Here is an 11768-nt window from a genome sequence, read left to right on the forward strand (position 1 = left end):
GTGTGTTTGGGTTTGGGTAGCGGGTTCGATCAAGTGTGTTTGGGTTGGGGTAGCGGACAGCCGGTGGGGTTGGGGTTAATATATATAGCAATGTTGGGTGGGTGAACCGCTTGGCTTGGCCAAACGGTTATAATTTGAAATATAAATGCCCACTGCTATTACCTAGCCAACAAGCGAATAGGAGCCGGCCACATAGGATCGCTAGCCTCGCCCCACGCCCGAAATTAAACTCCCGCCCCTTGGGCCACGCCCAAACCCAAGCCCATCCGGGGTGGTGGCTTGGGCGTTTTCAGCCAACCCACGCCCCAACCCCCGCCCCATACCCCATAATCTAATAAGGAACAAGAAGTAATTAGCATGATAAACAAAACGGTTACAAAAAAAAATCTCAAGCTATAAAATCCTTAAAAACAATCTGTAACACAACTAGCTAAATGTGTTATGCGTGTCATAAACAAATTAGGCAGGTTGAATGTAAGACCCTAACACGTATTTGACAAAAGTCACAGCGGAAGTTCGTGCCATAAATTTATTTCATTATATAATACTTTGACTTACTTAAAAAAATCATTTTAAGATAACTCTTTCACATAAATTTTTGTCAAATAACTCATTTACAAATACAAAAATAATTATATCTTATGTCTGATATATTACATACACCAACGTTATCATGCAATCTATCTTGTGACTCGGTCTTTGATCTCTATTCCCCGTGATAATCGCCAGTGTCTCGTACAACCTGCACTCACACATACATTCATAACATTAGCACACATTATATAAACAATATTCATTCCCGTACACTTCCCATTTCGTTATCTTCCTAACTTAAACATTCCCTCTGCGTATGCATCTCCCGGTGAGGCTTCAATAATGTACCTACATTACTTTTCATTCTCAAGGCACACTGTTAATAATGTTATTACTCAACGCATCTAAATCATGCGTTCATACATTCCTACATGCATACATACCTTCCTACATCTCTACATACATGTGTACACTCATACGCACCTTTATGCCTACATACATACACATTTACATATGTACCTACATTCCTACATACTTGAGGGGCTTATTATTCATTTACGATTTACCGACCCGTTCATGTTTTTATCAAATAACTCATTCCTTTTAACTCAAAACTTACATGAACATTATGAACATAATACTTTTACATTATCCAGACTTTCGTACTTGGGGTTTACGCACCCGATACCCGGTATTCGTTAAATTCATTTGTTATTACGTAATTGAACATTAAATAGTACAATTTCCATCTATGAAATTGTTTATTCATTTACTCATAATTTACTACCGAACCTCTTGCCCATTAACCCGCGTCACCGTTTCTCAGTTAGCATGCTTACATACAATTTTATCCATTACCCGGTTATCATATCGAAGTTGTTACTTATGCAACCTTTCTGGTATGCAATAAAACCTCATCTTGACCCATTTGATTTACTTAGCGAAATTCACCGATTTCATACAACTCATTCCTATTTGACCTCAATTATCATACTTAATTAAATCGCACCTAACTTTACATAAACAACTAAAAAGTGATTACGGAAATCACTTACCTTGTGCGTCCGTGTCCGTATCCGCTTCCTTGCCTCCTTTTGACCTATTAGCCTTTCATGTTTGAGTCCATCTCGACATGATTCCTCTAGTTTCATGCCACCAAATCACATTCTCATTAGCATACACAATTGTACATGTTAACGATCATATCAATCGCATATTTCACCTTTGACTTTCTTTAGTCACAATTAACAAGCATAAGACACATAATCAAATTCATATCCTTTCAAAATCATGTAATTCATCATGCCATCACAAATATCACGTATTGACATAACATGTAACTTACGACTTCCTATAATCCTATTTTTATGACAACAAATCATATCATGCTTCTTATGCGTAGTTGACTTTCAGGAGTCAACAATTCATCATGTGAACTTTCGACTTATTCTCATCTACTCGTAATATCAAAGTAGGCTATACGAAAGGCACCATATACATTACCTACTCTCGATGCAAATGTGCTTACAACCATATTAAAATTAGTAATTTAACATGATCATGTCATCATTTTCGTATTTCGTTCCTATATACACCAAGCTTTTTCATAACATTTTGCATCCTAACTTCACTTAAGCATTTCATCATACACTTGGTAGGCGTACAACCTTCTAAACATAAGGTACAACTAATACATGCACAATCTCCTAATTTCATACTTAATTCATCAAATCCCCATACTAATTAACATATATCCTTCACACATAAACATTCAAACATATTATCATCATATTTCTTTCAATTCTTCTAACAAGACTCCATATTACTCACATAATTCATCAATATTCAACAAGAATTAAACATGGATGGTGATTCAACTCATCATTCTCACCATAACTAATGGGTTTCACCTCTAAGCATCAAATTAACCTAAATAATGCATAACCCATGTTCTATATGATGATTCTAACATATCCTCATGCTCAATTTCATACCAATTCACGATTTACAACATAACCCACTTTGTGGATAATCACCAATCTAGAATTGAAGACATACCTTATGATCCCCTCGTGTAGGCGATCACAAATTCGTGTTCGGTTCTGAATTTGAGCTTCGTTTATCCTTCCAATTTGATGGATTAGATGAAGTTAGGGTTTTGGCTTCATGAGAGCTCCTGCTCTCTCTAGAACACACGATCGTGTGTGTTTGTGTGTGTAATTTTTTAGTTATTAATTCAACTTTCAATTTAACCAACTTTAGCCCCTCAAGTTGTCACTAATTATAAATGGGCACAACTTTCATTCCTTGAATTATTTTTACCATTTTGTTAAATTAGTTAAATAACCTAGTCATTCATTTCTTGATGTACCATACGAGAACATTTAACAATTATAAACATTCGAATTTTGGGCATTACAAGTCTACCCCCCTTAAATGAGGTTTCGTCCCCGAAACCTTTCTCATTTCCATTAAACACTCATTATCCTTTTTTCCAACTCATCAACATGACCGCTAGCCCATCTTAATGACAATCTTCTATCTTCAAGAACCCGCCCCAGAGTTCATATTAGTGTCGCTTTCACTAATAACGCTAATTTCTATCGTACTTCATAGCTAGTGGTTCATTCATCATCTCAATGATTGTATATCATATACGATATATCATTTTTGTTTACTTGAAACAATTGTAACATTTCATTAATAACATTCCTTTTGTTTATATCCGATATTCATATTATTTTTGTCGGCTATATGATCTTACTTCAAAATTCATACATACACCAATCTGTTTATCTTCAATAGGTACATCATAATAATAGATACTACCCATTCTTTACTCATAAACTATTCATATAATTGACCCCTTTCAAACAGTTCCATACTTTTCATACTTTACCTTTACATAACATTCTCATTTCCTCGACCCGTTCACAACAGGTCAATATGTATACTTATTCAAACTTGTAATGATACTTACATTCATATGATCCGTTTATAACAAATCTAATACCCTCATCTCATCTTCTTAAAATTACGTTCTATGCATATATTATATAATATTTAGTTCTTGTTTTGTTATCGCAACAAAACTACTATTTCATAGTCACATATACGCGTTTAACTCCAAAGTTGACATCGTCCTATGTTTACGATAGTTACTTGTATCATGCGTACCTTTACGTTACCTTCAAATTGTCTCATTTCTTCTACATTACTATTCCCCTTAATTCATGCCTCACTTAATTTGCCTAAGCAAGTGTATCATGCAGGTTCTTCATACGAGAATTTAACCCGTACCCGAAATTTTCGTTCAAAACTTTTAAGATTTACTTCTATGTCAAATGTTAAAAATTAAACATTCCATACCCTACCATACCTAACCGACGCTTTTTGTGTGAACTGCGACCCCACTCATCTGTCTTATTCTTACTTTTATTTACTTCAGGCCATAAGGCAATGACTGCGACCCCACTCATCTGTCGTCATGGTTAAGAATTCTTTCATGAGGTGCTCACTCGAGATCCATGCCCCGTCAACCGGAAAACCTGCTTTTGTTGGCGCAATTCCTCATATTAGCGGCAAAGTTGGGTTGATTTTGACCGCTTGTGACTCAGAGGAAGTTAGTGAAACTGTTGCGAGATATAAGTTGCAGCCGCTGGTGTTTTCGTCAATGGATATTGGGATTCGGGATGTGTTCCCTTTGGCAGTGGTTGCTGGATTTTCATATGAATTTGGTCTCCAAATGAAAGTGGTTTTTTAAGGTTGAAGATTTATTTCAGAATAAGGAGATTGATAAGTTGTTTATGTGCATGCTTATTTTAAAATCATTGTAGTTAAGCAAATTTTATTACAATTCAATTGATACGGGTTTTTTTTTTTTTTCTAAAATGATGCTGATATTAAACATATTGATAACTGCATATTTTAAAATTCAAAATAATAATTAGAAATGTTTAAATGGCGTATTCCAACTGACACTGTTAAACCGTCAAACCCTAATCGTATGAATACTTAAACCGGATGACTGGCTTCGGTTTAAGCAATTCAGTTGATTTTATGAAGTACTCTTCATCAACTAAGTTATCTTTTTAAATTGCTGTGGTGAGTATTTCCCCCGAATCGTATGAATCCTTAAACCGAGATTTTATGAAGTACTCTTCATCAACTAAGCAAACTCTACCAGTGAAACTATCGCAACTAACTTGACGTTATCTGTATAATTGAACTTGAGCAGAGCTAGCCTCTTTTGTTCATAGCAACCCACTATAGTATATTCATATTTAGTTGCAACCGAAACCAAGATTAGACAAAGGTAGTGATGCTAGCTACAAATCTTCATTTTCTAATGCCAGCTGGTTCCTTAAACGAGTCCATTAAGTGATGCTAGCTACAAATCTTCTTACACTTTTGAAGTCAACAAAGTAAACTCCTTATCCCAGACTTTTGGAACTTACAGTCTCTCAATTCTACGTAGCTTTCTATTATGTATAGGTTTTGCAGATTCTAATGACTTTGTATTCTGTAAATATTTTGCAGGAAACACTACAGAACGATAAAGAATCTTAAGAACGAAAAATATACCTCTTTTTGGATTGTTTCTCTCTCGTAATCATCACTGCTCCTGTTGTTGCTTTTTACATGTCTAATCTTCAGTCCACTTCTTCTGTAATCATCTGTCACCTGTATTCTTCTATCTCTCGTGTATTGTAATATTTTTATTTCTATTAATAAACACACCCATGGTCTAAATATATTACACAACAGAAACAGAGTATTTTAAATCGAAACAACAATTTTACAAATATTGTCAATTATAAGAATCTATTAGGCTTCTCTGCCTCTTTTAATCTTGGAAATCTTCACTGCAACCGCCACATACACCTTATCCATGATTACCTCTGCAATCATAAAAAGCTTCCTTCTCCATTGCTTCTTGAATGCCAAAACTCCAATAATACCCCAAAAACCTGTTGCAAACCCACACGTTATGTCCAAGTAAAACCATACCTTCCTTGGCCCATTGTATTTGTTCTTGCTTCTTGTGGCTGGTGGGTTTATTTCAGGTTTGGAACAATTATTTTGCAGAGGTGCACCACAGAGATCCCTGTTACCAGCATATATTGATGGGTCGATAAGTGTCTGCAGTTGTTTTCCGGTTGGAATTCTTCCTGACAAGTTATTGTGTGACAGATTAATCGAGCTCAAAAAGTTCAAAGCAGCCATGCTCGGAGGGATTGTCCCGCTTAGTTGGTTGTCTGAGAAGTCAAGAGAATTCAACGCCTTCATGTTTCCAATGCTATCTGGAATACTCCCACTCAGATGATTATGAGACAGATTAAGACCTATCAATGAAGCAAGTGCAGTTAGCTCTACAGGGATTTCTCCTGTAAGTTTATTGCTTGAAAGGTCCATGTTAACAACTAAGCCCATCGTTGTTGTATATTCAAGCTCGCTTCCTTTAATGACTTGAATCAGATTGATCACAGTAATATCTGCATAATACTGTTCATAATATTCTGTTACGTTATTCATCTCGCTCAACTCTCCAAAACAATGAGGGATGGATCCTGTTAAGTTGTTGTGTGCAATGTCTAAAATATGAAGAGATGAACATTTGCACAAAGAATGAGGAATACCTCCTGTGAAGTTGTTTTTATGCAACCTCAGAATCCTCAATTCTGAAAGTTTTTTTCCAATCCATTTTGGTATGTTTCCTGAGAATTCGTTATTGCCCAAATCCAAAACTTGTAAGTATCTCAACTTTCCCAAGTCTTGTGGTATTTGGCCATTGAAGTTATTGTCATTCAGTTTTAACCATCTTAATGATGAATTAATATTTCCTAAAGAACTTGGTAGGACTCCAGACAACCCATTTGAACTAAGTATAAGCATCCTCATGGCTTGTAGATTCCCTACACAATCAGGAATATTTCCAGATAACCGATTGCTGGAAACATCGAGAATTTCCAAGCTTGTTCTTCTACACATTGACCTTGGAATTGACCCATTGAAAAGGTTGTCTTGTAGACATAAAAACCAGGTATATTTGCTAACTGGAAGGTTTATCAAAGATCCAATGAGTTTGTTGTGAGAGAGATCTAAATAATTAAGCATGGACATATTCTGCAACCATGTTGGTAGAAGTCCATATAGGCTAGCATTAGACAATACCAACTCCTTAAGCATCCTTTGATTTTGCAACCAGTGTGGAAATCCATTTAAAATCTTGCAAGAACTAAATTGAACATACCTCAGTTGGAATGGAGGTATCCACTCATGTGAGACATTAAAAATCAACTTATGATTAGCACTTGTATCCAACGACAGCAACATCGAGAGGTTAGCAAAATGGGCTTCCATAACCACTCCTTCTAAAGAATTTTCAGAGACATCTAATTCAATGAGTTTGGTGAGTTGCCAAAGTGAAACTGGGATTGGACCTGTTAACTGGTTTGATTGCAGACCTAAATGAGCTAAACCTGTTAATCTTCCCAATGATTCTGGGATAGAACCATTAAATTGATTATGAGAAAGGTCAAGTTTGGTGAGGTTTCCAAGGAATGTCGGAACGGGACCGGTTAATTTGTTATCAGACAGACCTAATGCTTCTAAAGATCTTAATCTCTCCAAAGCTTTAGGGATTGAACCTGTAAAACTGTTTGTCGAGAGACTTAAGACTCTTAAATTGTTTAGTTTTCCAACAGATTCTGGAATCGAACCGTTTAATTCACTTTCATCTGCTTCCAACACCTCTAAAGCATAGTGGGAACATTCAGACGTGTTTGATGATGGGCCTATCATTTCTCCTCCAAAATAATTATATGATAAGCTCAATTCCTTCAGATGACATTGTCTCCAAATCCCAACAAGCTCGATGTGCTCAAACTTATTAAAAGAAACATCGAGCTTTAGAAGGTTAGGCATGACAGGAATTGATGAGTTCAAACTGTTGGATGAAAGGTCAAGGACTTTTAGGGAAGTGATGTTCACTAATTCAGATGGAAACCTACCCCCAATTGAATTACCGCTAAGATCAAGATATTGTATGTTGGAATGGGCACTGAAATTCAAAGAAGTGGGTGAAAAGGGGGCATTGTGAAGCCCACAGACTGACAAATGCAATTCAGATAAAGAAGGGATCATGTTTAGCAGGTTTACAGAGTTCCATGCCAGACTAAGATTATATCTTGAAAGATCAAGGAACGTTAAGGATGTAAAGTTCTGAAAAAAGTGAGGGAGTTGACCTTTAAAATGGTTGGAGCTAAGATCCAGATGTTCAATGTTGGGAAGTATTTTACTTGAATTAAGATGAAGACCAAGATTGGAATTAGAGAGTTTACAGTCTCGCAGACTTAAATATGTTAATGAAGGAATCATGTAAAATACCATATCAACATTGTTTGCTTGAGAAAGATACACTCTGCTCAAGTCAAGATGCTCAAGTGAGGAAAGGCCAGAAACCCATGCCATATCATTTGACGTGATTAGCCAAGGCTCATCATTTGAACTATAATATAATTCAAATGAACCAAGATCAAGAACCTTCAAATTGGACAGGTTTCCAATGTGATGGGGAATAATACCATTAAAATATGCATTAGAGAGATTTAGGTAACTTAGCTGCTTGAAGGATCCAATAAATTTAGGAATCCGACTTCCTTGAAAATTATTCCCACTCAAATCCAGATGTTTTAGATTCCTTAACTCACCCAAATATGCATTCACCTTATCACCTTCTAAGAAGTAATCTCGTTCATAGGCGTAATTTCCCCTAAGTTGAAGTCTGACAACACTTCTGGTGGCAGCATCACAAATGACTCCTTTCCATGAGCAACAATCAGTGCCAACCCATGATGATAGCATTTTAAAGTCATCTTTGACGCTGTCTTTGAACTGGAGTAGTGCTAGTCTCTCTCGTTCATGGCAGCTTCTTGTTGAATTTTGAGCCCCCAGACAAGAAGTATATTTGGTTGCAACCAAAAACATACTTAAGAAAACGAGATGAAGCCCCCAAACCCAATGATTTCCCATGATTCAACCTCAACTTTTTAGAAGAATGTGAAGAAATATAAGTTGCTATGATGAACAAACTACTTGAAGTAACAGTTGTTTGTATGGCTGGACGTGAGTTAATGGATCATGGAAGACTTTGCAAGTCGTTGTGGAAAATCAATACACAAATATCATCCACAAAAATCCTCGAGTTCCCAATGGATAAAATTTTGTTGTACATAAATCCTCAACTAACAATCTATAGTTAATATTCCTCATTTTTCTTACAATCTATAGTAATTTACTCCTTTTAATATATCTAATTGTTTAGAGTTGAAAAGTCTTTCTTTAATATATATTTGAAAGTATAAATGTGCATATCCTTAAGCCCACAGGTTGTCTTCAACCCATTTGAGATCCACATTTCAGATTTTATGTCCAGCCAAATATATAGCATTAAATTTACAAAGCCTTAATTTGGTCCCACAAAAGGCTGAAATGAGAATCCGATTCTCAGCCTTCCAAATCCAAACTTGCTTTCCTTGTGGATGATCATTGGACAAACTGTATCCACATAATTGCTTCCTTCTATTAGAGTATTAGAGGTGTACAAAAAATCCGATTTGGGCCTGATGATTATTGGACAAACTGTATCCACATAATTGCTTCCTTCTATTAGAGTATTAGAGGTGTAAAAAGATCCGATTTGGTAGCAAAAAAAATGGTTGGCTCGACCCCCGGATCTGGCAGTTTTATATAGGTTTAAGATTTTTGTGTTAAGAATCATTTTAAACCGGAACCGGTTTGAGCCAAAAATAAACCGATAAAAACTGGTTTAAATGCTAAAACTAGTTGTGAACCCAATCCCAATTGGTTTGGGTGGGTTAGGTTTTCAACCCTAAAATCGTTTCTTAACACGAATCGTTTTGAGCCCAAGGTAAATAAAATGGACCGCTTTACTTTGAGACCAAACCGGATATTTGTACACCTTTACCTTTTTTTTTCTGGAGGGGGGGGGGGGGTGGGGTAAGTTTGCTAGTCAAATTGCCTTTTAATGTATGGGAGTACTTACTTTTTAAACTCGTCTGCAAATATTCATTCATGCATGGGCGGCTTCTATGTGATGAGTTTTTAGGCTCGAGCCTATGGCCCAAATATTGTTTACACATAATTCAATGCACACTTTTTCGCTTTGAGCATAAAATATTCAATCTTATTCCAATCTCACTTTAATAAAAAAAAAACAAATTTGAGCCTAACTATAATCTTAGATCAGATACAATTTATAACATTAGGTGGAGAATTTCGTTCAAATCACTTAGGGTGTTTGAGTTATTCTCTAGCCAATAATAACATGCCATGTCAAGTCCCCATTCCACTCCCCATTTTGCACTCAATTACTGGTAATGGTTCAAACACCTAGAGAGTGGTAAAGAATTAAAAAAAATGTGATTGGTTGAAAGGGGTTGGGACTCACCATTAAACCCTCCTCTCTTCTCCTTCCCTCCTCTTCCCGCATCGGTGAGTAGTCACCGAAATCACCACTCCCCACTCACCGATTTGAAGCTGCCAATCATTCACCACTCGGCAAACACACTTCCCGAAGCTTGTCGCCGAGATCATACCGAGTACCTAACATTTGAAAAAGGGTTTTGAGTTTATACTTTGCCTTGGGCCCCAAATTGGGAGCCACCCTATGCTCATGACGTTGAAGTAAAGGAAAGTGAAGTCAACACCTCACGCATGGGTTGTTCATGGTTTTAGTCCTGCTACAGCTGTATACCATGGTTTAGTCCTACTACAGCTATATAGGGTGTTCATTTAGTTCAAACATTCACACACGTACATACACAAGATATATAGCGATAAAAAATATTGACTAGTTTATTAGATTAGGGTCAGAGTTGGCTACAAAGTCTATTTTTCTTACAAAGTGTAAAAAGTCATAAAACACCAGTACGTCAACCATAAAACACACTCAAAACCCACAAATAACAAAGTGAAGATTACTAAAACACCATATTTGTGGGGTTTGTGTTGTGTTTTATATGATAAGGCTTTGATTATTGAATTACTAACATTAGTATGTTTTATGTTGATTATCATGTTGTATTTTATATCCATAGTTCTACGATGGTGTGTTTGAAGTTTTATGTACTGTTAGGGTTTGGATGTTGTGTTTTAGTGATTTTTACTCTGTTATTTGTGGGTTTTGAATGTGTTTTATGGTTGTTGTATTTTATATCCATAGTTCTACGATGGTGTGTTTGAAGTTTTTATGTACTGTTAAGTTTTGGATGTTGTGTTTTAGTGATTTTTACTCCGTTATTTATGACTTTGTATACTTTGTAGGAAAAATGAACTTTATAGCCAACCCCACCCGTTAGATTATATATATATATATATATATATATATATATATATATATATATAGGGTTAGGATCGTGTGAGAAGCACTAGGCTAATTGAGAAACTTGAGAAGCATTTTGGACCACACATTTTCTTTAAGCTATTCGTAATATACACATATGTATAATTTAAAATTGACTGTATACACATGTGTATAATTCAAGATTTGACAATATACATATATGTATATAGTTGATTTTAAACTATACATATGTGTATATTACGAAAAGCTTAGGGAAATGTGTGGTCCAGAATGCTTCTCAAGTTTCTCAAATAGGGTGGACTTCTCTTAGGATCCCTACCCTATATATATATATATATATATATATATATATATATATATAGGAAGGTTAACGTACATTACGGCTTAACGTACATCATGTAATCATGTACGGCAGGTAATTACGCACGTTCATTTTAAAATGACGCACATTATAACTCAAAAATCCAAAATCACGCATGTTGAAACACAATAATCACGCATATTGAAAACATTAATCACGCATGTTATAGAACAAATCACGCACGTTGTCGTACGTGAAGTACGTTAAGCCGTAATGTACGATATACTTTCTCTCTCTCTCTCTCTCTATCTCTCTCTCTCTATATATATATATATATATAGGGAGCCGCTAAAATAAGAACCACCCCCAGTTGTAAGAACCGTGAGAACCACTCTCAACCAATTAGATTCAGCCACACAAAAGGGTAGTTTGGTCATTTACTACCAAATGTCAATTCCTCCCTTCTCTCTTCATTTAAAGTTTTCTCCTCTCTCCTCTTTCATTTGTCTGTCCCATCATTTCTCAACTCACCTTTTTATCTCTCAT

The 11768-nt window shown here is 35.9% G+C and overlaps 1 protein-coding gene and 1 long non-coding RNA gene across 2 annotated transcripts; both read right to left on the minus strand.

Annotated features, from left to right (window-relative positions):
• Nucleotides 1-640: 640 nt before the first annotated feature.
• LOC118481188 lies at nucleotides 641-4326 on the minus strand. The gene is made up of 3 exons (XR_004864771.1): nucleotides 2593-4326; nucleotides 1590-1675; nucleotides 641-742 (listed from the first exon to the last, which is right to left on the minus strand). It is a non-coding gene; the product is annotated as an uncharacterized LOC118481188 (long non-coding RNA).
• A 336-nt stretch (nucleotides 4327-4662) lies between these two features.
• LOC110872241 (receptor-like protein EIX2) lies at nucleotides 4663-8793 on the minus strand. Its single transcript, XM_022121018.2, has one exon. The coding sequence runs from the start codon at nucleotides 8566-8568 to the stop codon at nucleotides 5362-5364; it is 3207 nt and encodes a 1068-aa protein (XP_021976710.1). The 5' UTR covers nucleotides 8569-8793; the 3' UTR covers nucleotides 4663-5361.
• Between the last annotated feature and the right edge of the window lie 2975 nt (nucleotides 8794-11768).

The sequence above is a fragment of the Helianthus annuus genome, chromosome 8 (genome assembly GCF_002127325.2).
Source record: "Helianthus annuus cultivar XRQ/B chromosome 8, HanXRQr2.0-SUNRISE, whole genome shotgun sequence".
Classification (NCBI taxonomy): Eukaryota; Viridiplantae; Streptophyta; class Magnoliopsida; order Asterales; family Asteraceae; genus Helianthus; species Helianthus annuus.